A 26,820-nucleotide genomic window follows, 5' to 3' on the forward strand; every position below is an offset into this window, starting at 1 on the left:
TTCTAAGCTTGCGGCCGGCCCAGGTGGGAGGAGCCCCGAGCAGGTGAGCAGGTTAAAGATGGCGGCCTGGAAAGGAAAGTGGCCCAAACACAGGGAGCGCCTGGGCGGGCCCTGCTCAGCCCCTCCACCAGAGGCCAGGCAGAGCTGCGGGTGCTGCTCTCCTCCTTTATTCCAACGCGGGTCCCCCTGAGGTTTGTGCGCCTTAAAAATACGTATTTCTGTATTCTGATGAGGATCTCAACATCAGTGGTCTGCGCGGGAATCTCCCGTCTTTTATTTGATGCACTTAAAAACCTCCCTGTGAGGCAGCTTGCCGAGGCAGCCCCAGAATGCCGGTGGGACCCTGGACCGGGACAAGAGCCCCCAGGAAGGGGCGAGGCTTCAGCATCCTCCTGCTTCCCAGAAGGCTCTGGGGTCTCTCTCTGGGCCTCCATCTGAGGAGGGCTGGGGGCCTCCCCAACTCTAACCCCATCAGCCCCCTCTGCCCCCCCTGGCCCTGCCCAAGGTCCTGGGATGAGCCTGCCTTCCAGGAGTCCTGGGAGGTCAAAGCAGGCTGGAGGCTGGGGCTGTGGGCTCAGGCACTGAGGGTGAAACAGGTGGGAGAAGGGGGGGAAGGGGGCGAAGGGGAGGATCCCAGAGGAGGCCGTGGCGCCTCAGCCCCGCTCGTCCTCCCTAGGTCCCCCCTGGCACTTTTCCAGGCTGAGCCACAGGAGGGAGGGGGAGGCCCAACAGACCTGAAGAAGGCTGGGCCTCCCTTATACACATCATCCGAGCCCTCCTCAGGAAGCTAGGAAGACGCCAGGCGCTGGTGAAAGTAGAGGCCAAAGAGGCTGGTAAGCAGCTGGCACACGGCTGTCCACCAGGTGAGGAAGGCGAAGAGGCCCCGGGCGAAGGCGGGGGTGAGGAGGCCACCCAGGGCACCCGTGATCTGGGCTGCCGCAGCCCGCACCTCATCTTCTCCAGGGTTGCCTGCCAGGGCTGCTGGTAGGACTGGGCTGGGGGCCGGGTGGGAGGCCCCCGGGGCCCAGGAGTGGCCTCCTGTGGGGAGAAGAGAAGGATGGTGAGGGGGGAGCATGGGACCGGCCTGGCCCAGCCCGGGACCCTCCCCGGCCCAGTTCATACCAAGAGTCTTCAGTAAGAGGGTGAGATGCAGGGTAAGGACAATGGGCGCCAGGTACTGCAGGCTCACCACTAACACATAGCAGTAGATCCTCGTGATCTGGGGGGGAGGAAGAGGTTCAGAGAGACCAAAAGGAGGGGGGCTCTCCTCCCTCATGCCTAAGAAAGTGCTTTTCCCATGCCAATCCCAGGAGACAAGCAGGACGTTTCTGGAGTATTGTGCCCATTTGATAGGTGGGAAAATTGAGGTACAGAGGTTGAATGACTTGCTCAAGGTCCTAAAGCCACTCAGTGTTGGAGTCAGGATTTGACCTCAAGTCATCTGACTCCAAATCACCCTCTATGCTATACCATGCAGCCTCCAAAGCCCAAAATGGGGGAAATGAATCAGACTCCAACATTCTAGATTCCAATCCTACCCTTACTCAATGGCATTCCGACCTCACCACTCTTCACAGGTCCTTCCTCCAAATGACCACCAAAGCACATTTTCCTAAAACACAAATCTGACCTGGCTCCCCACCCTGCTCAAGAAACTCCTGTGTCTCCCTATGGCCTCAGAGGCTGCTGACAAGCCTCTCTGACATGACAGACAAAGCCTGTGTCTATGCTGCACCTATAAATGTCTATAGCACAAACAGAAAGAGGATAAAGTATGGAGTGGTTTAGTCTGGGGACTGGGTGGGGAAGGGGGTGCAGGTAAGGAAAGACATCATGTAGAAAGGATGAGGCAGATACTAGGACACAGGAGGGAGGCCATTCCAGGCCTGGGGAGGGAGGGAAGAAAGGAAAGGAGGAGAGAGGGAGAGAGCGAAAAAGAAAACAAAAGAAAGAATGAAAGGAAAAAAGGAAGCATCAGGGAGAGGGAGAAAAAGAGAAAAAAGGAAGGAGAAAAGGAAGGAAAGAAAAGGGAGAAAAAGGAGGGAAGGAAGGAATGAGGGAGGGAGGAAAGGAAGGAGGAAGGAAAAGAAAGGAATGAGGGAGGGAAAAAAGGAAGGAAGAAAAGAGGGAGGGAGGAAAGGAAGGAAGCAATTAAGATAGGAAAGAAGAAAGGAAAGAAGCAAGATAGGAAGGAAGGAAAGAGGGAGGGAGAAAAAGAAGGAAGAAATTAAGACAGGAAAGAAGAAAGGAAGGAAGCAAGTAAGACAGGAAGGAAGGAAGGAAAGAAGAAAGGAAGGAAGCAAGTAAGACAGGAAGGAAGGAAGGAAGGAAGATCACTGGTAACTGGAGAGGGCAGTTTTAGGCGAAGGATAAAGGGACAGAGAAAATAAGTGAGAAGAAGTAAGGAGAGCGAGCAGAGCCTTTTCCCCTGCCAGAGAGCCAGGCTAGGCAGCTGAGAGGAAGGAGAGCTAAAGGATGATGGCTTTGGGAAGGCCATCAGGCTAAGGGAGATCTGGGCATTTTTCAGGCAGGGGGGATGGCACCAATGAATAAGGAGAGAAGGAAAGTTAGAAGAAAGGGGGTCCTGACTTGGGCTGTAATCTGCTACAGAAGCCAGAGAGATGGGGCTTGAAGGGCCCACGGAGTGGGGCGGCCTGGAGGAGGGCAGAGCTACTTCTTGGGCGATGAAGAGAAGGGGAGAAGGGGGGGCTCTCAGGATGACCTCTGTTTCCTTAAAGAAGCAATGAGGTGCTCAGCTGCTCAGGTGGGCAGATGTCTCGGAGGCCTGGGGGGGAGGGGGAGAGGAAGCAGGGAGGGCCAGTTGAAGCTGGGGAACAGGGACAGCTGAAGCACTGATCAGCAGAATTCTGCCCCATTCTCCTGTCCTGCTCAGCAGCATATTGGGGGAAGGGGAGGACAAATGGGAGTAACCAGAGCTGAAATCTGGCAGGAAGTGATGGGACAAGGAATCAGGAAGCCAGGAGGGCCTTTGGGGGCTGAAAATGGCAACTCGAGAGTCACAACTGGAAAGTGAGGAAGGCTGATTCTGACTTCACTCTGCCACATCTGCACCTGCCGGCTCTTCTCCATCCCTCCCTGGTCCCTCTGCAGAACTTGTGGGCTCAAAGGAGAAGGGTCCCATTCCTCATTGGGCTTTTAAGGCCCCCCCAATGCCTGTCCCCAGCCCCCCTGCAAGTATCCTGGTACATATCCTTTGCTCTCATTAGGCAGAATTTCTCATTTGGTCCTACAGATTCCTGTGCCTCCTCCCTGGCACTCCCTAGCCTAGAATAGGCACCACCCCTTTCTGCCTCTCCAGATTCTCCTCCCACCTCCTCCAGGAAGCTCTCCATCATGGCCCACATGCAAAGTGCTCCTCTGAGCCCGGCTGGTCCTCACTGAGTCTGAGCTGCACACCAGAATCATTAGCTCATTGTTTCAACCAAGCAGAAGGGTTCTCCCAAAGCCAGATAGAGTGGATGGAGAGGGCTGGACTTAGCGTCAGGAAAACCTGGGTTCCAATCCTGCCTCAGACAAAGCCCGGCAAAATGAATGTCATCTGTAAAATGGGGGTGACAGCAACAAAACCTCCATCGTGGGCTCGAGTGAGGATCAGAGGGGCGCATGTGCCTGAGCCATTTGGCAGCCCTCTGATGCGGCATGAAAGCATTCAGGGGGCTTTAAAGTTTGCAAAGAGCTTTACAATGATTCTGTCATTTGATCTCCACCATGCAAATGCTAATATTGTCCTGATTTTACAGATGAAGAAACTGAGGCAGGCAGCAGTGAAGGGACTCGATTGTTTGAGGCAGCATTTGAATGCAGACCTTCCTGGCTTCAAGTTCAGCTTTCAGTCCCCTGAGATATCTAACTCCCCGTGTACACATTCTTTATTCTTTCTCCATCTCACAGACAGGAGGTGGTGTGGCCTGAGCGAAGGAAGCCCGTCCATCCCAGCTGGGTCATGGGCAAGCCTCTCCGCCTCAGCCTCTCCGCCTCGGCCTCCCTTTGTGTAACAGGAGAGACACCGGGAGTCCCCTTCCCCCGCCCTGGCGGTCCCCTACCCTGCGCTGGATCTCCAGGGCGCTGATGCGGCCAGCCTCCTTCCTCATCTGCTCCACCCAGCGCTGGGCCAGGCACAGGTAGGCCTGCAGGTGAGGCCTGGTCACCGCCAGCCGCAGCAGGCACAGGACCAGCACCACCCACAGGCGCACGGTGTCAAAGGCAGAGTCTGTCAGTCTAAAGAAGCAGGGAAAAGAGGGGGTACATTAGGGGGGTCCCCACCTCACCTCCACCCCCTCAGCTGGCCTCTCCTCAGGCACCCTAAAGCAGTGGTTCTCAAGCTCTCCATTTGTAGCCATGAGAATCCATAATGCGTATCAGGAATTTACATTCCGAATCATCACTGCAGCAAAATTACAGTTTTGAAGGAGCCACCAAAATCATTGTTTGGTTTGGGGTCACTGCAACATGAGGAGCTGTACTGCGGGGTCACGGCATTAGAAAGGTGGAGAACCCCTGCCCTAAAGGATCCGGGGCTCCCCTCTAAGGCCCCAGCCTCATCCCCCCCACAAGTCCGAAGCCTCCACCCCTGCCTCCTCAGACACCCTAAAGGATCCGGGGCTCCCCTCTAAGGCCCCAGCCTCATCCCCCCCACAAGTCCGAAGCCTCCACCCCTGCCTCCTCAGACACCCTAAAGGATCCGGGGCTCCCCTCTAAGGCCCCAGCCTCATCCCCCCCACAAGTCCGAAACCTCCACCCTTGCCTCCTCAGACACCCCAAAGGATCCGGGGCTCCCCTCTAAGGCCCCAGCCTCTTCCCCCCCCACCCCACCCCGGCCTCCACTCAGGCTCCTGTTCCACAAGCCTGGAGAGGCAAGTGGAAGGCTGGAGAATGAAACCCACAGGGTCTCCCCAAGCAAGGCCTCAGGCTGCTTCAGAGGCCCCAAGGGAGGGATCAAGGATCCAGGGATGAGCCGGCCCTTCCTCCCTTTGGACCCTTCCAGTCCAAGACACGCACAGCTGCACGGGGGCTGCCTTTCCCACGGGGGCCTGCAGGAGGAAGTCCCGGGCGATGGGTTTGATCCACAGACACAAGATCAGCACAGGAGCCAGGAAACTTGTGTGGAGGATGAGCCTGTGGTTCCAGGGAGGCAGGAAAGGTAAGTGAAGGGGAACCTCCCTGGCCCGCCCTCCCCTCCCCCCTAGAGCCCCCAAACTCCATCCCCTCATCCTCCCCCCAAAGCCACGGAACTGTAGGAGAGGTCTGTCGGCCGCCAGTTGCAGCGCGTCCAGGTGGGTCTGAGCCAGGCGCAGGCCCGGGAATGTGAGGCAGCCCCCCAGGAGGGAGCACACGGCCACCAGGACCAGGCGGAAGGCCAGCTTGGTCAGGGGGATCCTGCAGGAAGAAACATCATTTGTTCAGCAAAGGCCGCCGAGAGCCCCAAACTAGAGGCTCTGAGGCTGAGGCAGCCACCCACAAGGCATTTGTTCATCTCCTGTTGGTCAGTAATAAACATTTATTAAGTGCCTGTAGAGAGAGCTGTGCGTACCCCGAAACACCGTCATTATTTTTCATTAGTGTTCTCCTAGACAGGGAGCCTTGTGCGAGCAGGGCCGGGTCTTCCCTACCTTGTGCCCCTCCCCACCCCCAGGTGCCCTGGTCCCCAGCCCCTTCCAGGGCACCCCTTCTGCCACGGGGCAGTCAAGAGCCCATCCAGGTGCCTGACTGACCACCCCCAAGGTGGCATGAGCCGCCAGACCTCGCCACATTCTCCGCTCCATCCTGGCGCCCTTCTGGCTCTATTTCTCTTCTGATCTCAGCTCCGACCCTCCCGAATGGTCCTCCCTTTGCTCATTCACAAAAGCTTATTGAATTCCATCATTCCCTCCCAGCTCTGGCCTGCAGGAAGGGGGCCCTGGCACTTACCACCAGTCCCAGCCGTGCTTCTTCAGCAGAGGCTCCAGATTTTGGGTCACACTGGCCAGGCCTGCGGTGGTACAGGAAAGAGCCCCCATCAGCACCCCCAGACCCAGAGGGCCTCACAGACGACCCCCAGGGCGATGGGCTCCCTGCTCTGGGAGGCCCTTCCTCTCTGCCCTCAGGTCCAGCTCCTCTAGGAAGCCTTCCCCGATGGCCCCAGCCCACCCAGACCTCTACACAGGCCTTGCTGCCGCCCGCTTTAGCCCTCATTGGGCGCATCTCCACCCTGCAGACCCCCAGGATGAACACGAAAGCTGCAGGAGAGGCGGCGAGAAACCACGGGGGGGCACGAGCTATCTTTCAGGGCAAAATGGCAGAGTGGAGAAGAGGGTCTCAAATCACTGTCTGGCCTTCGGGGACCACTGCAGACGGGGCAGGTAGGGAGGGACGAGGGGAAGGAAGACGGGAACTCCCTAGCATACTCGGAACAGAATGGCGTCCACTCAGCTCCTGATGGACATGGGACACAAGAACATTGTTTCCTGACATAGGGAACACAGCTGTGCGCTTCCTAACGCACACAGAACAGGACGCGTTATCTTTCTGATGTGTATGGAACAGAATAATAGATTAACTTCCAAGCACTTAAATCTGCCCCAAAGTTTGGGAATGGCCTCTCTGGAGGGCGCCGAGCGGGATAGAGATGCTAGAGAGGGAACAGTTCCACCCAATGCCCTCCTCCAGCTCAGACTCTGGGGCTGCCCTTCCCCAGCACCCAGCCCACAGCCCCCACACACCTGGCTCGAGGCCAAATTCCAGGATGTCCTCCCGAACCACCAGCACCAGCATGGCCAGAAGCAGGAAGAGGAAGGCAAAGGCAAGGCAGACGGAGCGCTCCCCGCCCTCCTCTGAATGGAAGTACAGCCGCATCACCGTCAGAAACACCTTGCTGGGTCCACACGGCTAAGGATTCACTCGGGCCTCCCGTGCTGAGGCACACGGGGCAGGGAGGCTGGCACAGAGATGGGGATGGAGCCAGGAGCCTTCTTCCCACGCCACCTGGCCCTCACCGAGCTAGCAGTGTCAGCCTGGGGAAAAGCCCCAAAGCACCTGCTACTTACACTTGGACGCCCAGGAGAAAAGTCACTGTCTCTCTGGCCTCAAGTTTCCTCATCTATAAATTAAGGAATTAGATCCAGAGAGCCTCAAAGGTCCCTTTCAGTCCTGAAGCTATAAGCTGAAAAATGAAGGGGATAGACTGTTTGCTCTTTGTTCTAGGGGCCCCCCCAACTCTCCCTTCCAGGCTCTACAGGTCCTCCCAGCCTGGACATACTGGGTTCTAAATCTCCTGAAATTCTGTGTCCTGAGGGTCCCCCCAGTACATGGGAATCCTTAGGTTTAATTTTGTAAGCATAATCTTTTGGTAATCTTCTGGGGGATAGAGTGGGATATCTGTATTAACCCTGCAGGCATTCTGCTCTCATCTATTTTCCCTGGGGCTAGGTAATCATAGCAATTCCACCAACAGGGGATATTAATGAGAGAAGTCACACAGAGGGGGTCTGAGTGGGTGTTTCCATCCTTCCTGGGGCCACTTTGCAGTCCCCGGTTTCCACTTGTAACCATGTCAGACAGCGTGGATTTGATGGCTCCAGAAAGAGAATGTTTCCACTGGAACCTGTTCTGGCCCATATTCAGTGTAACAAGAGTACTTAAATTAAACCTAAGGATTCCTATGTACCCACTTAAATGAGACCCCTTTCTTCAAGTATAAAAACTCCTAACAAAACCGTGCTTGGATTCTCCCACCCCCATATACAGGCCAGGAACAACAGGTATATTAATTGCCTTTCAGGGAGAGGCTGGTATGTTCCACTCAATGATTTGTTTTGCTAACTGAAGCCAAGGCAAAGTCTTAGATACCATAGTGAAATATTAGAAAACGAAAGCCTGATATTGAAATAAAACTTAAAACTGAGGTATGTTTATTAACATAGACTTGGCAACAATGTTATGTTGATTATCTCCTAAGAAATCCTGATTGATCGTATATTTGGTTAGTGTAACAAATAATTATTCTTGGCTTAACCACATGTCTGAGCCTCACCGGTTAATGGGGAACTGACCCCTAGCCATGCTGCCCATGACGAAAAAAACATTTATCTTCTGTGAAAGCTTCGCATTTGTTGTTAGAATCCATGGAATCAAAGTATGTTTGTGTATAACCACGGAGGGTATAAAAATAAAAATCAAGCCAGCAAAGGGGGAGCAGTTCCTTGTGATGCCTTAAGCAGGTTAAAACTTCAACTGTCTCCCCATCATTTACGCTGATGCCGCCACACCAGTCAAGGACCCTCGACTCTGCAGTAAGGGCTGGTCCCGAGTACCACAGTAATTCTAGGTTCTAAATCACCTCAATTCTGTGTCCTGAGGGTCCCCCCAGCTCTGACATTCTAGGCTGTAAGGGTCCTCCCAGCCCTGACATCCTGGGTTCTAAATCACCTGAAATTCTGTGTCCTGAGAGTCCCCCCAGCTCTTCCCTTCCAGGATCTAAATCTCCTTGAATTCTGTGTCTTCAGGGTCCCCCCAGTTCTGCCTTTCCAGGCTCTAAGGGTCCTCCCAGCCCTAACATCCTGGGTTCTAAATCCCCTAAATTTTGTGTCCTAAGAGTCCTCCTAGCTCTGACATTCCACGCTCTAACCCCCCACTCCCCCCAGCTCTGACATTCTAGGTTCTAAGTCCCCTGAAATTCTGTGTCCTAAGGGACCTCTCATTCCAGGCTCTAAGGGCTCCCCAGCTTTGACATTCTGGGTTATAAGACCCCTGAAATGATATGTCCTAAGGGCCTTCAGCTCTGACGTTCTGGGCTTCTTGGCTTTACCTGACATCCACCTTCCCATCTCCCTCCACTTCCCCATCCAGTCCTAGCTGAAGGAACCCTTCACAGGAGGTAGGATACACAGAGAAGACGATGGTCAGAAGACACCAGAGCACCCCGATGTTGGCCTCCTTCGCAGGGTCCACCAGGCAGTAGTAGCCCTCAGTGAAGACATAGACACCACAGGCATAGACCGCAAAGTCCACAAACCATTGATACTCGGAAAAGTATCGCAGCACTAGGGCAGGAACCAGGAAGGAGAATGGCTGAGAGTTCAGGGAGGGCACCTTCAAGCAATCTAGGTTCCCCTTTCTCCTTCCCACTCCAATCCCCATGGAAAAAAAACAAGAAGGGAGGGGAAGGAAATCATAGATTCTGTTACTAGCAGGGACACTAGGGACCCCTGGGGATGGCACCATACAATGCATAGATCCCTGGCTCTGGAGTCCCAGGAGCTGGGTTCAAATCCCACCTCTGATGCTTATGGGCTGCGTGCTGAAGTCCCTGAATCTCCCTGGCTCTAAGTTTCTCCGACTGTAAAAATGAAGGGGTTGGACTAGACAGTCTCTGAGGCCCCTTCTTGCTTTGGATCTAGAATGTAAGCTCCTAGAGGGCAAGGACTACCTTTTTTAATCTTTGTAATCTGAGCACTTAGGACAGTGCCTGGCATGAGATAAGCAGTCAAAAAATGCTTCTTCAATTCATTCACTCATTTGATGAACCTATGAGTCGCCCCCATTTCACAGAGGAAGAAAAAACAGGGACCTACAGAGATTAAAAGGGAGTCAAATTGGGGTTGCCCCATCCCAGACCCAAGGGCTAAGTGCAGAAGGAAGAGAAGGGCCAGAGCTGGGATTACCAAGTGCGTCGATGGCGGTGATGGGACTCGTCTCCAGCTGAAGGTTGATGTCCCGGGGTACAGAGAGAGGCTTCTCCTCACTGAGGCCATTCGCCCTCCTGGGCCAGAGAAAGGAAGGATCAGATAACCATCATGCCCTCATTACCTCTCCCAGAACACAATGCACCCCACAACGGGCCCCTTGGGGGCCTGCTGCCTCCTGAAGCCAGGGCTCTGCCTGAACTACAAAGCAGGGACATTAGGGTGCAGGAGGGAAGGGGAGGGAGAAGAGATGCTCACCTTTCCTTCTTGCCTTTTGGCTTCGGTTTCCCTGCGAGGGCCCGGAGCTCCTCATCAGTGGGGTGTTTGTAGCGGAACAGGCTGCAGCGGAGAAGGGGGTGAGAGACGGTCTGATGAGTGGCTTGTGGTGAAGCAATGGGCCCCATCCCCTGGGGAGTTCCTGAGTTACAGGCTACGGGCCCCAAGGAGGGTCCTAGGTGGGGGTAGGAGGTTGGTTTTGTGTCTAATGGGGAGGGTGGCAGGGTCCAGGAGCTTCAACGGTCAGAAGGGAATGTCAAAGATTTGGGAGAGGCCTTGGAGGTAGAAAACAAGTGGAAAAGAGAAGAAAGGGAGCTGGGGGTTGTGAATTTTAAAACTGGGGAGTCTTACCTCCCATTGCAGAGCAGCCATCGGGCAAAGGAGAAATGTGGGGCCATCCTGTGCATGAGGCTAGCTGTGATGAGACTCACAACCAGCTGGACGCCCATGACCGCCTGTGGGGGGAGAGGGAGAATCGTATGTTGAACCTTAACTAGGTACCCCCAGTGGAGAGCCAGGGGGAGGTTTGTAGGGAAACAGTGATCTTTCTCTGCCCAAGAAATCTGATCAGCCTGCCCAAGCTGCTCTAGGTTCCAGCCTTGGAATAGGCTATTTATAGAGGCTCTGGGCCTAGGGGAAGCCTGGGCCAGATTAAGGCCTGGAGAAAGCTGAGCCACCACCAGCCCCCATAGCAGAAGGGCTAGAGATGGTCCCCGATGATACAGAGAGGTGGGAGGGGAAGGAAGAGGTCACCTTTAGTCTGGAACCCACAGAAAGCTGAGGAACCTTTTAGGATGTTCAAACAGAGTCAAAGGCCCTGACTAAATACCACTCTGCCTCCTTCTCCCTCACCCCCAATGGACTTGAAGCTAAGGGAGGCAGTGATGATTGTATAGTTTGACCAATGGGTCAAACAAATCCCATTTGGTCCTCCTTAGCCTGGCTGTTTCATCTTTGAAAACCTGTAACATTTCAGAGCAGCACATGTGTCCACACTAGTCGAGTGTCAGACATGGGCATCTATCTATTCTTGTGATTACAGAGATCAGCTTTGCAGGGAAAGGTTTCTTTAGGGTCAGGGTAGGTGACAGGAGAGCTCCAGGAAGGGGCTTAGGAACCTCCAGCCTCCTCATCAAAGGGTTTCTTCCTGTGCCTTACTCCTTCCCCCCACCCTCAGCTCTGATGACCCCAAGTCCAGCTCAGTCTAGGCAATAAGATACCTTAGTTTCTCATCTCACGTTTAAAAAAGTTTCAACCAAAATTAACAACAAAAGCTGATCTCCTGCTGTAATCACAATGAAGAGATGTCCAGACGCCCGTGTCTGATGCTAGACCATGGTGGACACAAGTGCTGGTTTGAGACCCTACAGATTTTCAAAGATGAAAGAGCCAGTCCAGGAGGACCAAAAGGAATTCATATGGCCAAGCTATACAATCACAACTGCCTCCCTTAGCTTCATTCCACTGGGGGTAAGGTGTAAGGAGGCAGAGTGGGTATTTAGCCTTTTTGAATTCTCAAAAGTTTCTATTCTCTCTCTCTCTCTCTCTCTCTCTCTCTCTCTCTCTCTCTCTCTCTCTCTCTCTCTCTCTCTCTCTCTCTCTCTCTCTCTCCCTCCCTCCCTCTCTCTCTCTCTCTCTCTCTCTCTCCTCCCTCTCTCTCCCTCTCTCTCTCTCTCTCTGACTCTGTTTCTCTTTCTCTGTCTCTGTCTCTCTCTCTCTCTGTGTCTCTCTGTCTCTGTCTCTGTCTCTGTCTCTCTCTCTCTCTCTCTCTCTCTCTCTCTCTCTCTCTCTCTCTCCCTCCCTCCCTCTCTCTGACTCTGTTTCTCTTTCTCTGTCTCTCTGTCTCTCTCTGTCTCCCTCTCTCTCTCTGTATTTAGGAACTCACTGAGGAGTTCCTCCAGTCCTTCCACCAATTGCAACCTAAAAAGAGATGCCTAGGGGTACTGAAGTTTAAGTGGCTTGGCCAGGAGCATTCAGCCAACAAAGTCCAGGCAGGTCTTGAAAACTTCTCAGGACTCTGGGGCTAACTCTCCACTGAGGGCAGCAGTTCCCAAAGACTCCAGGTCTCTAAGGGAATCCCTAAGGTCAAAACTATTTTAACAATAATAAGGCATTGTACTTTCTAATACAGCAAAACGCTAGAACGGATATAAACAAACGATCTTGGGGGTGGGGCAATTCTCAACTTTTAGGAATTAAAAGGAGTCTTGAGACCAAAAAGCTTGAGAATCATGGATCGTTTTGCTAATAATGATAATAAAAATACACTTTATCCCATCTGATTTTCACAACTTTGTGCAGTGGGCACTACAGGGAGGTGCTACCTTCCTTGGGTCGCACAGCTCTTGTGTTAGACGTAGGTCTTCCGGCCCCTCTATTTGTGGGGACCCTATAACCTGGGGGGCAGGGGAGGAGGCGCTGAGAGGCAGTGTGCTCTTAGTGGAGAAACTTGGAGGCCCCCATCCTCCTATACTTGGGTTCAGACACTTGCCAATTGCTCTGACCCAAGGAACTTCTCTGAGCCTGTTTCCTCAACTGTAATATGGAGTTCATCAACACCCTCCTCCTACTCCTCCCGACAGCGCCCTCCAGCCCAGGGGGTGGTTTGTGAGCTACTCTACGAAAAATAATCGGCTGACTTGTAAGCATTATGTAAATGTCAGCGACGATTATTAATTAACATTAATTATTGTCACTGCCCGCTGTCTGGGGGTAGGGGCCCTCCTGCTTCCATCCCTCCCCCCGAGTCCCCCTCACCATCCTGGCGGCGGTTCGCGACGGGCCAGACCGGACCTAGGGACAGCAAAACCCGGACCGAGCCCCGGCCCCACGGGGACCTTTAAATGACTCCCCCGCTCCGGCGAGGACTCCGCTTCAGAAATCTCTCTCCCGGGCCAATCCTAATCAGTGTCGTCATCTGAAGGACAACTCTTAGAACCAATCACCGGGCTTAAAAGAGCCGGGAGAGGAAGCGGCCAGGTGAGGAGGCGGGTCAAGGGAACCCCTGGAGGTTCACCATGCTTCACACCCCTCGTCCCTGGGCATTCTGGTAGTTGTAGTTTTCTGAGTGCACAGCCTGTGGCTACACGTGGGTGACCAAGTTACCTTTGGGCTCCGTTGGGGCTCCTGGAATACTCCCGGCAGACAAAACAAAGATCCGGGGCAATCCTGAAAGATTTATGATAGAAAGTGCTGTCCACTTCCAGAGAAAGCACTGTTGGAGTCCTCTTTCACATGAGTGTATTTTTAGTTTTATTTTGGGGTTTTGGTTATGCCTGACTTTGCTCTTCCAACAATGACCCGAATGGAAGTGTGTTTTACATGACAACAAAAATAAAATTAAAATTAAAATAAGTAAAGTATTGTAGGCAAAGTAGATGGATTTAACTATCTGGAAATAAAGAGATAGGGGGCAGTGAAGTGGCTCAGTGGACAGAGAGCCAGGCCTAGAGAAGGAAGGTCCTGGTTTCAAATCTGTCCTTAGGCTCTTCCTAGCTACATGACCCTGGGCAAGTCACTTAATTCCCATTGCTTAGCCCTTACATCTTCTGTCTTGGAACCAATACAAAGTATTGATGCTAAGAGAAGATACAGATTTTTAGATAAATAAGTAAAATAAAGAGATTTTGTACAGTAAAGGCTTGGATTTGAACGACTTGGGAATTCTGATCAACACAATGGCCAACCACACATTACTGGAGGACTCCTGATGAAACCCATTACCCACCTCCAGAAAGAGAAGAGATGGGTTCAGAATGGAGAAATGGAGGATCTCTTCAAGGAAGTTAGAGGAGGCCAGTGTAGAGGGCTCATAGAGGATGAAGAGAAGAATATGGCAAAAGACTAGAAAGATAGTGTATGGAGGCTGCCCCTACATGCTGTATTAGGATGTCATTGTGTGGCTCAAAGGGAGGCAGAATAGCCATTTCTGGTTTCTTTTCCCCCTCCCCTTCTTCTCCAAAGGGAGGCTTAAGTATCTGCCAAAAGGAGAAGCAGGAGGCTGGGGCCAGAAGCCTGGTCACTCTGCTCTCCTCCAAAGGGGCTGGGCTAGGATGATATCCGTCTGCTCCCTTGAATGTTGTCCGTCTGGAGGATGCAGTTTTCAAGTTCAAGCTAAACTTCTAATCAATGTTCACTTATGGGGAAAGGAGGATTCCCTCCTGCAAGCTTGACTCCAAGGCTTTCCTCCTTTCCCTCCAAATACTGGTTCCATAATGAACATAGTCAGTAGCAAAGAAATCCATTTTGCTAATCCTGTAGCAAAACAGAAATCAGAAAAAGTATACATAGGAGAAAACATAATGGACCCGTTGGGAGCAAGATAATTCACTTCAACCGAGAGAGAGTCCAGAATCTTGTGGGAGAGGAAATTCTCTGAGGTCTCTAGTATGGCGAGCTAGCTACAAGGATAGTGGAGACTGGGAAGTCCTCTCATTTTGGCTTCTTCCCAGAGTCTTACATTCCCTTCAGCACCCTGAAATAGGATTGTCCTCATCCTTCTTTTCTCTCGGGGATCCAGAAGGACCCAATGAGACTGAAGACCCTGAAAAGACTCCAAGAGAGTTGAGACACTATCCTTACACATAGAAAATTATATCACAGAAACCAAGAAATATTCTTTTCACATCTAACAATCTTTATAGCCTCTGAGTCCCTAAAGATAACAGAGGCCTTGTCAACAGCTTCATTATTCCCCATTTCCTCCGATGTCATAGAAGTTGAACAAACTTAGTTCAATAGATCCTACTCTCATACGCTCCATTAGGAAACAAACCTGGTTATATAGATTCTATTGGTAAACTAAGTCAGATTCCAATTTAAACTGCATTTAGAGGAATTGACTAAGAGGGGAGATTTGCATGTCTATAAAGTCAGAGTCAGAATCTCCTTCTCAAATAAGATGAGTCAAATTAATTTCAGAAGCCTTGATTCTTTTTTGACTACTTATCTGAGAAATGTCTGAAACCTTAAACAAATGTTTACATCCTATGGGATGTTTGAACTTGCTTAAAATCTCTTAAGTAAGAGAAATGGCTCTGAACCCCACCCTCCCATAATAAAAATCATCTAAGGAAATCAAGAATCAAAAATTCGCACAACAAAAGAAAGTCAGACCTGAAAGAGACCTTTCGTTTATACAAAGACTTTTTAATATCATCAAAATTATTCATTTTATATTTTATAATGTTCTCTATCTCTTGCTTGGTCTTAAATTCTTTTCTTTCCCATAGATCAGACAGGTATACCATTCTATGTTCACCTCATTTACTTATAGTTTCCTTCTTTATATTTGTCATTTACCCATTCTGAATTTATCTTGGTTTAGGGTGTGAGATGTTGATCTAGACCTAATCTGGGAGAGACCTTTTGAACCATCTAGTTGTAGAATCACAAAAAAGAGTGTATCATTCCAGATTTCAACCTAAACCATCAGGGAACTAGACTAGTAACTTAACGGAAGCTAAAGAGATCACCTGGAATTGAACAGCTGGAATTGAAAGCCAGGCCTAGAGATGGGAGGACCTAGATTCAAAGCTAACCTCAGACACTTCCTAGCTGTGTGATCCTGGGCAAGTCATTTAACCCCCATTGCCTAGCCCTTACCATTCTTCTACCTTGGTACTGTAGGATTTTAATAGTAATCAAAAGACAAGGAAAAGAAAAAAGGTTCTTTCAGTCAAGTGAGCAGAGCAAAGAGAGCCAGAGACTCACACCTACAGCACTTTTACCAAAAGTACAAGCTTCGAAAAAAAAGAGTTCCACAGCGTAGGTCTCAGCCAAATTTGTCTCCCAAGCCTCCTGTAAAATGAGGATGTAACTTAAAAGGATGCTGTGAATATAGCTCAGGTGTGGCAAATTTTCCACCTGCACAGAATCAATATTGATTCTGAGGCAGGAAGGTAAGTGTTTTATGAGAGAGAGAGAGAGAGAGAGAGAGAGAGAGAGAGAGAGAGAGAGAGAGAGAGAGAGGAAGAGAGAGAGAGAGAGAGAGAGAGAGACTGATGAGAATTTAGGGACCAATAAGTCCAGTCTCTTAACTTCAGAGATGAGGAGGTAGAAGCCCTGAGACTGGAAGAGAGTGAGAGCTGGAGTGGACCTTGGAATCTATCTGTTCCCACTCTCTCATCTTACAGATAAAGGAACTGAGGTCCAGAAAGGAACTTACCAAAGGCATCCTGGCGATAAAGAGGGGATCTGAGTTCAGATTCCAAGCCAGGGGTTCTTTACTCTCCTGACTTTCAAGTTCTGGAACCTGGAGCCAGTTTCTCCAGCTCTTAAAACCTCAGTTTCCTCATCTGTAAACTAAGTGGGATCTATGATGAGTAGGAGAAGGATAATCCGTACCCCAGTGGGTTTCTGCAAGTATTTGTTCATCTCTGTGTCTCTATGAGTGCGTGACTGTCTATGTGTTGGCGTTGGGTCTCCACCGGTGATGGGTGGGTGTCTGTTAACCCTCAAGTTCGCCCTCCCCGGCTCAGCTCTTCTCAGATCAGTGGAATCCTGTCTCCAGCATCTTCTTCCTTTTTCATTTTCTTCCCTCCTTCTTCTGCTGGGAGAGAGGGACACAGGCAGAAAATGGTCCATGGGCCAGACAGGGCATCCCAAATGCTCTGTGCTTCCCTCACTCCAGCTGGGTCCTTGCCCCAGGGACTGTCCCCGAGTCCTGGGGAGGGACCCATGCCGTTGCCAGAAGGAGGCAGCTGCTCTCCCTCCCCACCACAGTTTGGGCAGCCCAGGCTCTACCTCCAGGGCCATCTGGCTTGGTCATTTTTCACTGGGGGATGGGGTAACTGACAGCTGTTTGGGCTTCCCAGTGGGAGGGGTGGGGAGGGGTAGGAGCCAGCTAGCTTCCCACTCGGAGTGCTGGCGAGGGCAGGATCATAGATCACGGGTGTCAGATGGAAAGAGACCTCACGAATAATCTGGTCGGACCCCCTCATTTTACAGATGAGGAAACTGAGGCCCAAGGAGATGTCCAAGTTTGCCCATGTTGGAAAGTGTCCGAGTGGGGGCCTGAAGGCAAGTCTTCTGAATTCAGAGTATTCTTTCGGCTGTATCCTGCTGGCACTTAGAGCTAGATGGACTTAGGATACAGGCTGGGTTGGAGTTTCCTATGTGCGATGCTGTATGTGTGTGTCTATGGGAGTTGGGGGGTGTTTATAGGAATGTAGGTCCCTGAGTCCCGCCGATGCTTACAAACTATGGTGACCCTGGACAAGTCACTTAATTACAATTTGCCTCAGTTTCTCCACCAATCAAGTGAGCTGGAGAAGGAAATGGCAAACCATTCCAATATCTTTGCCAAGAAAACCCCCAAGAGTTGATGAGGATATGACTGGCGATATAGACTCTAATGATCACTCTGGTGCAATTATCAATAATATGGAAATTGATCTTGATCAATGATACATGTAAAACCCAATGGAATTGCGCCTCAGCTATGGGAGGGGGGTGGGTGAAAGGGAAGGAAAGAATATGAATCATGGAACCATGGAAAAATATTATATATTAATTAATTAAATAAAATTGTTCAATTCAACATATAAAAAAAGAAAATCTAAAAAAAAGAAAACCCCCAATAGGGGGTCAGGTAGGTGGATTGAGTGCCAGGCCTAGAGATAGGAGATCCTGGGTTCAAAACTGATCTTAGCTCCTTTTAAGCTGGGTGACCCTGGACAAGTCACTTCACCCCTATTGCCTAGCCCTTACAGCTCTTCTGCCTTGGAATCAATATTGATTCCAAGACTAAAGGTAAGAGTTAAAAAAGAAAACTCCAAATGGAGTCACAAAGAGTTGGACATGACCGAAAAATGCCTGAACAACAACCAAAATGTAATAATAATAATAATCCCGCTTCCAGGGTTGTTGAGATCAAATGAGATTGTACCTGTAAAGTGCCTGGCACAGTCCCTGGCATTTAGTAGATACTATATAATATAAATGTTTATTCTCCTCCCTTACCACCTTGTGTAGGAGACTGGCCTAGCGTGACTGTGGGCTATTCCCTGGGATAGTATGTATGCCATAGCAGAGAATAATCATCTCTTTTTTTTTTTTAAACCCTTACCTTCCATCTTAGAGTCAACACTGTGTATTGGTTCCAAGGAATAATATTGGAAAGGGCTAGGCAATGGGGGTCAAGTGACTTGCCCAGGGTCACACAGCTGGGAAGTGTCTGAGGTCAGATTTGAACCCAGGACTTCCTATCTCTAGGCTTGGCTCTCCATCCACTGAGCCACCCAGCTGCTCCCTGGAATAATCATCTTTTGAAGGGCCCTTGGAGGTTTTCTAGCCCAACCCCTTCATTTCACAGTTGAAGAAGCCAAGGCCCAGAGAAATTACAGGACTTGCCAAGGTCACCTGGGTAGTAAGTGGCAGAGTCTAGATTTGAACCTTCAGCCTCTGACTTTAAATCCAGTACTCATTCTGATTACTGCAATGCACTGTTATATTTTAAATATAAATTATAGTTCATACTTTATGATTTACAAAATGTTTACCTCCATTTTCTTATTGGAACCTTGCTACAGTCCTGTAAGGTGGGTTACTATTATCACCTCCATTTTACAGATGTGGAAACTGAGACCTAGGGAAATTAAGTACCTGGGCTTATGGTCTCACAGTTACTAAGTGTCATAAGCGGAATGTGAACTTGATTCCAAGTCCAGGGCTCTAGCCTTACCTGATATCTCCTCTATGGTTGATTTAGATCACAAGCCTAAGATCTGGCAGGGACCTTACAGAAAATACAGTAGGATCTCGTTTATGAGAACTCGACACATGCAAATTTAGATATGAGTGTTTGGCAATTAAAAAAAAGGCAAAAAATATGTAAAATAAAAAATGTTTAATTCCACGATAAATCCGAGCCATCTTCCCAAGCAGTTCACCCAATCAAGCTCGTTCTCACTCTGAGAAACATTAGTGTGAGTCATCACATCATTTGCACCAAACATTTGCTCCCAAGTCTGTCTTTGTCCAGAGTTCCCAATGATAACAAGCTGTGTCTGTGTCAGAGCCTTTTGCTTCTCTTTGTTTCATTAACGATATTTAGTTATTTAAAATGGCCCCAAAGAACCAGTAGTAAACCTAAGAAAAGTCAGAAAGTGCCCAGGTATGTTGGTGTGGCAAATACTTATTAAATAATGGGGTTCGCTATTATGTGCAGATTTCCAGCTGCTATGAAGGGTCTTGGTATGTATTGGTTACCTAAAAGAGGTCCTACTGTACAGTCCAGCCCCAGAGCTGGACGATACCTTAGAGGTGATCTAGTCTGACCTGGAACCGAGCTTTCCTTGCACGACACCCTTGGCCAATGACCATGCAGCTTGGGATTTTGGATCTCTCATGAAGGGGACCCCCTATCTTCTGAGCATATCCGTGCCACTTTTGGACAACTCTCAGGGTTGGGAAGTTCCTGCTAAATCCAAAGCTTAAACATGCCTCTTGGCCACTTCTCCTCATTTCTCCCAAGTCACCAGAATAGACCTAACCCTTCTTCCAGAGTCATGGCTCTTCCAACATCTGGAGGCAGTTGTCATATTTAGAGCTGTGCCTAGGTGTTCATTCTGAGGACATTAGGGGCATTTTATTAGGGAGCAGGGGAGGGAGATATGGAAGGTCTGACCACTTCTGTCCATGGTGGCCCCACTGTCCCTCCTCTCAAAGTTCTTTATTAACAAGTAGATTAAAAAAAAAAGGAACCACCAGAATGGCATAAAAATAGGGTCTTCTCAGTGTTCTCTTCCTGTGTTGGTGAAGACATGGCATGTGTTCCCTGGGGTAGCAGAGGGGCTGTTCCCTTTCCCCTCTCCACAGCACCTGAGGACATTTTCCACATGCTCCACCTCTCCACCCAGCAGCCCAATGTGAGCACTTTCTTCCCCCACTGTCTGGGGTAATGGGGGGAGGTGGGGGACTCACAGGCAGCTTAAAAGTGCAGCTTGGGCATGCCATCTCTAAAAGGTTCACCAACACTGCTTAGAGTGTACCCTGTTAGCATTCCCTTTTTCCCCCTGGAAAGAGGATTCTCCATCATGGGCATGGAACGATGGGATTGTGGAAGGGCTCAGACCTGAGAAAAGGCATAGGGTAATGGGGAAACTAAAGACTTGGGGAATAGTACTAGTGGTGACCAAGAGAAACTGAGGCTTTAGGAGGCAGTCACGGCTGGGGGGAAGTGGGTTACCAGAAAGGTGTAAGAATTAGAAATGGGTTGGACTGAGCAATGCCTGATCCAGATAAGGCTCTGGACCATGACCGATGAGGTCAAGACTTGGCTCAAAAAGACTGGCTGACCTGGAGCTGGTTCTCTGTGCTCAGGTTTACCAGATTTCTAGGGACGGAGGCAGAAGTTCTCTGTTACACCCCTTGTCATGAAGAAGCCACACTAAAACAAGCCCATTAAAAGTCACTTTGTAGAATCAGAGCAATTTCTCTGCCTTCATTGAAGGTAAGGACAGATAGCCCCTGGTCTCCTAAAATACTACCTATGAGGTGCTGGGGATGGAGCCCAGAATTTGGAATCAGGATCCACGTCAAGTGGCAGTTGTCCACAGCTACCCAACTGACACAGGGCAAGCCATTTTTCCCATGTGTACCATCAGGGCTGGAAGGGACCTTCGGACACAGAATGTCTGAATGGGGGGGGGGTCTTAGAACAGAGAACATTAGAATTAGGGGGGCAGAAAAGCTTTCGTTGGAGAGCATCTGTTCTGACTCCTCTCCTCTCTTTTACAGATTGGGAAACTGAGGCTCAGAGAGGTAAGGGAAGTTAGTGAGCCATGGTTACACAGGCAGGACTAGAGGTCAGGAGTCCAGCTCTCGAGTCAAGCCTCTTTCCACCTCCACAGGCTGGCCACTCCACCCCCACTCACCCAACGTTTCCAGCCCCTGCTCCCTCGCGCCTTCTCCTAGGGTTGCAAAAGGGGTGTTTCTCTCCCGTCCCTCATCCCTCCCCTTCCTCCCCTCCCCCCTCATTAAGTCGCCAGACTAGAAGCAGGCTGGTCAGCTGATGGAAGCCCCACCTGCTTGGTTTATGCAAATGTGGGTGGCCCATTCCCCGCCAAGCCCCTTGGGGCTGTCTGTCTGGGGCAGCCGGAGCTGGCGGCTGAGGCTCAGCTGCGTAGTGGGAAAAAGTGGCCCAGACTTGGTCCTGGGGGAGGAGAAGGGGGGCTCTTCCCTCCTGGCCTCTGTCCAGCCTCTCCAAAGTAGGGGAAGGGTTCTGTCCCCCTTCTCCCAAGGGGGTCGCAGCACGTGGCTTTGAGGCTTTTGGTCCAGCGCATGGGGCAGGGGAGTCCCCCAATTAACCCCACCCAGAAGCAGGGGTCCCCAGGGAACCCCTGAGGCTTTTCTCTCTATGTGTGTCTCCCCCCCCCCCCCAAGCTCTCCCCCTCCTTCCGGGACTCCCTTCTTGTCTCCTCTACAAGCTTGTCCACAAGGGCTGCTTCTTCTTCAGTCCAGTTCTGGGGGCCCCAGAAAGGTCCTAGAACCCAGAATGCCCGAGAGACATGTGCAAAGCTCCGTGGCTATTAAATGGCAGAGAGAGGAGCAGAGCCCAGATCTTTGATCCAAAGCCTGGCATCTTCCGCCATTTAACACAGAGCCTGGCACACAGCACTAACTTACTGTAAGATGTGCTTGTTAATTGTTTGACTATCCCCAGGCCACCTCGGTCTCAATATTTGTATGGAAACATTTGTTTTGTTCTTCCCTGGCCTGGGCATGCCTCCTGCTTGCTGGGAAGAGCTCTGGCTGTTGTGCCAGGGGGCACGGGCTTCCTGCCATCTGGAAGGCCCCGAGGAGGTGGGCCATCCCTGCTGTGTGCCAGGCTGAGTGGGTTGGAGAAGCCACACTTACTCTTCACTTGCCATCTGCCCTGCCCAAAGCTTTCCCATCTCGGCACCTGTGCCAGGCTCCTGGGAAAAGCTAAGGGCACACCCCCCAACTGGCACCCTGGAAGGATTGAATAGGGAGGTGCCCACAGCTTCCCTCCCCCTAATTGTCTTGAGAGGCTTCAGGGTGCTCCCTCAAGCAGAGGCTCTCAGACATATCCCTTTAGAGAGGGCTCTCAAGGGATGCCCAAAACACAACTGGCACCTGCCCTGGGAAAAAGAGGTAGAGTGAGTGAAATAAAGAGGATGCAGCCAGCTGCTCTATGGCCGCAGGCCACTTCTTCCACCCCCTGCACCCCCAGAGATGTACCAAGAATTCAGCAGCACCCAGCACATATCATTGGGGGCGGGAAAGGGCAGTGCCCAGCCTGAGGAAGATTTGCTGGGAGGCGCGTCTCCAGTGACTTGTATCACTTAGTGTCCCATTTTTTTGTTCCCCTCTCTGGTCTCCCCACCATACTCCCCCACAAAGAGAAAGGAGGGAGGAGGAACAGAGAACAAATGCGGGTCTATTTCCATGTTCTTTCTTTGGGCTTCAGTTTTCTTATCTGTAAAACAAGGGGAGAGTCGACTCCCCAAAGTCCTTTCCAGCCCTAATATTCTGAATTCTACAGTCACTTGAAAATTTAACAGTCTGTCTTCTGGGTTATAAGGTCCCTTCTACTACTGAGAGCCTATATTCCATGGCTCCTTTCTCCTGGAACATCACTGAATCCCTTTTGTCTCTGGCATTCAATGTTGTGTACCAAGATATGGTTAGATATAGTATAGGAAGGATCCTCTTTAGGGCATGGATTGGACTAGCTGGCCATCAGGCCCTTCCAACTCTGAAATTCTGAGCTTTGGCAAAGGACCTACTATGTGCCCGGCACCCTACTAAGTGCTAGGGAGGCAAAGGCAAAATGGAAAACATTTTACTTCTCTGTTCATATTCCCTGCATGAGCGTTGCACCTTGGCACATAGTAGGTGCCTCATAGAGCCACAGCATTCTGGACCTGAAAGGGACCCTAGTCAATTTTTTCAGGCAAACATTTATGTGGTACTTTAGGGATTGTAATCATTTGCTTTCATCATCCCATTTAAATAATAATATTAGTTAGCATTTATCTAGTATTTTAGGGTTTACAATGCATTTTACAGATGTTAATCCATTTGATCCTCACAATGGCTCTCTGGGGTAGACACTATAATTATATCCATTTTGCAGATGGGGAAACTCATTGGAAAGAAGTGATTTATCCAAGATCATACAGTTAACAAAAATACCTGAGGGATCATTGAAATAGATCTTCCTGATTCTGCCACCTGGCTACTGGTGACACTGGTGCAATTATTATTTTTTATTTTACGGTTAAGGAAATTGAGGTTTTGAGAGATTAAATGACTTGTCCAGGGTCACTCAGTAAATGTCTAAAGGAGGATCTGAATCCAATTCCTCCTGACTCCAAAGTCAGTGACTGTCATTATATTACACTATTGTGCAGAAAGGATTCCTTCTTAGACCTTACACCCTAAGTCATCCTCCTCCTCCTTCTACATGAGGATCTCCAAGAAGGAGGAGACAGCCCATACGCTTTGGGGATACTTCTTCTTCTTCTTCAAAGGAAGTTGTTTCTGATCTAGAACCTAACCTGGTCTCTGTAGCTCAGCCCTCAATTCTAGACTAAGCCTCCGGTGGGGAGAGAGCTCCGATCTGCTTTGAGGAAAGGAGCAGTTAGGACAAGGGTTCCCTTGGGTGCTTGGTTCCTGGGGCCCTTGCTCTCAGCCTCCAGGTCCCATTTCTCCTCTCTGGGCCCTTACTATGGGGAGGAAGGGGGCTGCTCCCTGGGGGGATCTTCTTTGAGAGAAGAGTCAAAAGATGATGCTCAGATGGAAGCTACCAGTTATGCTTTCTTTTCCTCCCACTCAGAGCTGACATGGGTACTGTACCCCCAGAAACTCAGGCAAACTCTTATCAGGGAAATTCCTTTGCTCCCTTACATCCTTGTGACTCCTAACCCAAACCATCCAATGACCCCTTTAGGACCCTGACATGATTGTGCTCCTTTGATCCTCCTTTAGATTTAAGATGGACAGAGATGCACCGGTGGCCAGGCTATACCTCGATTCTGTCGGGCTGTGTCTCACACATCTGTCTGCTCCCTAAAACCAAGGAATCTTCTATGAGGCTCATTCCCTATGTCTCCAGGCAGACCCCAGGCAGATGACCAAACCCCTGACCGAATGCCTGAGTGGTTACCACTCTAGAGCATGTTGTAAAGAATACAAAATCCCCAGAATTGATAGGTTGTGGGAGCAGCCTTCCACCTTGCTATTCCACCTGTTCCTCCTGGCCCTTCTCAACATTACTTTCTAAATTAATAAATTTCTCTTATTATTTTAAGCTGTTTCCGAGTCTTGCATTCTTGCAGAAAGGTATCCTTCCTGAACCCCAGGGGTGCACCTCTTCACCCCCACAACAGAGCTATTTCTCTGGTAACTGTTACTGATTCACCCTTCCCCTGGCTGCACCCCCCCAGGGGAAAGCCACCCCTGGATTCTTGGAGGACCTTTTAAAAATATGAAGCAGTTCTCATCGGAATGTTGGAGCCAGAAGGTTACTTGGAACACAAAACACAAAATGAAAACTCACCTGGGAGGGCCCTTAGAACACAGGCTCTCAGAGCAGGGAGGAACCTTAGAACCTAGAAAGTGGGAGCTGAGAGGACCCATAGAACACAGAATATGAAGACTGAGAGGGCCCTTAGAACACAAAATATCGAGCTGGGTGGAGGGTCTTAGAACATAAAGAACCCAATGGAATTGCTTGTCAGTTCCAGGAGTGGGTAGGGAAAAGGGGAGGGAGAGAACATGAATCATGGAACCTTGGAAAAATCATCTTAAAAAATAATGTGGGGGAAAAATAAATAACTTTAAAAAACTGTTAGAGCTAGGCAGACTCATAGAATATGGAATGTAAAGACTGAAAGGGCCCTGGGAACACAAGATCTCGGAGCAGGGAGAGTCCTTAGGACACAGAAGGTCACAGCTGAGAAGACTCTTAGAGCCTCAGTCAGACAAAATGGTTAGAAAAGATCCCTGCCCTGGGAATTAGAAGACATGGGTTCTAGTCTTGGTTCTCCCACTTCCAGAGCCATGAGACCTTCAATGAGTCGCTTCTCTATGCATTTGAAAAAAATACTTCTGCTCTCAACACTATCAAAATAGGAACAATAAATGTCAGCTGTTTTGTGGAAGAAACTGATGCCTGAAGAATTGGGTAAAGGACAGCAAACTGGAGGCAGAATTGAGATTAGTGCTAAGGCTCAAGTTTGATTTGTAGTCAGGAGAGCTGGGTTCAGATCTGACTCAGATACTAATTATCTGATCACTAGCCAGTCACTTAAACTCTTAGAATCTCAATTTATCCCTCTATGGAATAAAACTTTAGAAAATACTCACATTACCTACCTCATAATTTTGTCATTCAGTTGTTTTTCATTGTGTTTAGCTCTTCGTGACCTCATTTGGGATTTCCTTGGCAGAGATACTGCAGTGGTGTGCCATTTCCTTCTCCAGCTCATTTGACAGATGAGGAAACCGAGGCAAACAGGGTTAAATGACTTGCCCAGTCACACAGCTAGGAAGTATCTCAGGATGGGTTTTAACTCAGGGAAATGAGTCTTCCTAACTCCAGGCCCAGTACTCTATCCGCTTTGCCACCTAGCTGCCCCTTAACCCTAAAGGGCTGTAGAAAGGCAAGCTCTTACATTAAACATGTGTATTTCTGAGAGTGCCCATAGTGGTGCCAATGCCCAGCCTCTCTTCCTCCTCCATAATCTCTGTGGGGAACTAGGACTCCTGGATCCTAATCCTAGACACAAACCTACACACACCCTGAAATACTCACAGAGACACTATCACACCCAGAAAAACACCCTTCCCCACCCTCACCCCCCAAATATACCTACACAAGGACTTGAACCCACCTCCCAAAGCCCCCCAAACCAAACACATTTTAATGTCTCCTCCCAATCCCCAACCACATAGATACACCAACACACACAGAGAAATATATATATATATATACACACACACACACAGATATATATTTGTGGAGGCACAAACACAAGTACCCAGAATAAAGTACTCTTAGATTCAACATTGCCCCAAATCGAATCCTGCACAAAGACACGTGCACACACGTTCACACACTGATTCTCAGAGTCAGCCAGGCTGTGGAGGAGCAGCTGGTTTCCACATTCGGTTCTCCAGCTTTATGATTCAGAGACACTCACACAGCTAGGAAACCAAAGATCAAAACCAGCTCAGGACAGCAGGCCCCCTTCGTTGCACTGACCCCTCTTCCTGCCCCTCACAGCCCACCCTCCCCACAGTCCTGCCAGCATCCCTTCCTTCTCTCACCCCACAAGTTGAAGGCAACTTCCTCTTGGAGCTGACTGTTGGGTTGGTGAGGTGGAGATGGGTCTGGCCAAGGGGCTAGGAGGGAGGAAGCCTGGTGGTCAGTCTGCATGTCCTCCCAGCTCAGCGCCTTCTATTGGCCTCCCCACTGGAGGGGAGTGCACAGACAAGATCCTTCAGTGGTCGCAGGACAATTGGCAGCAGCTACTTCTCTCCTAGGACTGGCTCTGTCCCAGGTGGCAGATGGATGAGGAAAAGATGAGGGGAGGGGGCAGGAGGTGGAGGGCTTTGGGAACAGACCCCAGGTCTTGGCTTCAGCTATTGGCCACCCAGGGAAGGAAAATGGGGTGGGGGATCTATGGGGACACACACAGAGGTTCAGGGCCTTTGCTCTTTGGACAGTACACAAAAACGATAGCCTGTACTAGAGCTCACCCAATCACCCAATTCACACAATCACCATCACACTCCCCACAAGCATCACCAGATCGCACATACGGTTCCCCTCCACACCACACATAGCCACACACTCCCACGGGCACACAAATGCCCCATTGGACAGGACTCG

At 50.1% G+C, this 26,820-nt stretch overlaps 1 protein-coding gene and 1 non-coding gene across 2 annotated transcripts; both read right to left on the reverse strand.

Moving 5' to 3' along the window:
- Positions 1 to 229: 229 nt before the first annotated feature.
- On the reverse strand, positions 230 to 12,877 carry TMEM161A (transmembrane protein 161A). Its single transcript, XM_001370724.5, has 12 exons — positions 12,714 to 12,877; positions 10,308 to 10,411; positions 9,939 to 10,019; positions 9,660 to 9,757; positions 8,882 to 9,038; positions 6,720 to 6,871; positions 5,929 to 5,989; positions 5,254 to 5,397; positions 5,020 to 5,136; positions 4,065 to 4,239; positions 1,123 to 1,219; positions 230 to 1,038 (listed from the first exon to the last, which is right to left on the reverse strand). Exons 1-12 carry the CDS (start codon positions 12,714 to 12,716, stop codon positions 788 to 790), a joined length of 1,440 nt encoding a protein of 479 aa, XP_001370761.4. The 5' UTR covers positions 12,717 to 12,877; the 3' UTR covers positions 230 to 787.
- Positions 12,878 to 26,088: 13,211 nt separating this feature from the next.
- On the reverse strand, positions 26,089 to 26,147 carry MIR9B (microRNA mir-9b). Its single transcript, NR_127487.1, has one exon. It is a non-coding gene; the product is annotated as a microRNA mir-9b (primary transcript).
- Positions 26,148 to 26,820: the final 673 nt, after the last annotated feature.

This window comes from Monodelphis domestica, chromosome 3 (assembly GCF_027887165.1).
Source record: "Monodelphis domestica isolate mMonDom1 chromosome 3, mMonDom1.pri, whole genome shotgun sequence".
NCBI lineage: Eukaryota > Metazoa > Chordata > Mammalia > Didelphimorphia > Didelphidae > Monodelphis > Monodelphis domestica.

What these genes read in the sequence shown, in the direction of transcription:
- TMEM161A (XM_001370724.5), bottom strand. An exon ending in CACCGCCATCGACGCACTTG is followed by an intron (nt 9,039 to 9,659) that starts GTAATCCCAGCT and finishes TTCCTGCCCTAG; the next exon opens with TGCTGCGATACTTTTCCGAG. An exon ending in AAGGCAGCCCCCGTGCAGCT is followed by an intron (nt 4,240 to 5,019) that starts GTGCGTGTCTTG and finishes CTGCTTCTTTAG; the next exon opens with ACTGACAGACTCTGCCTTTG.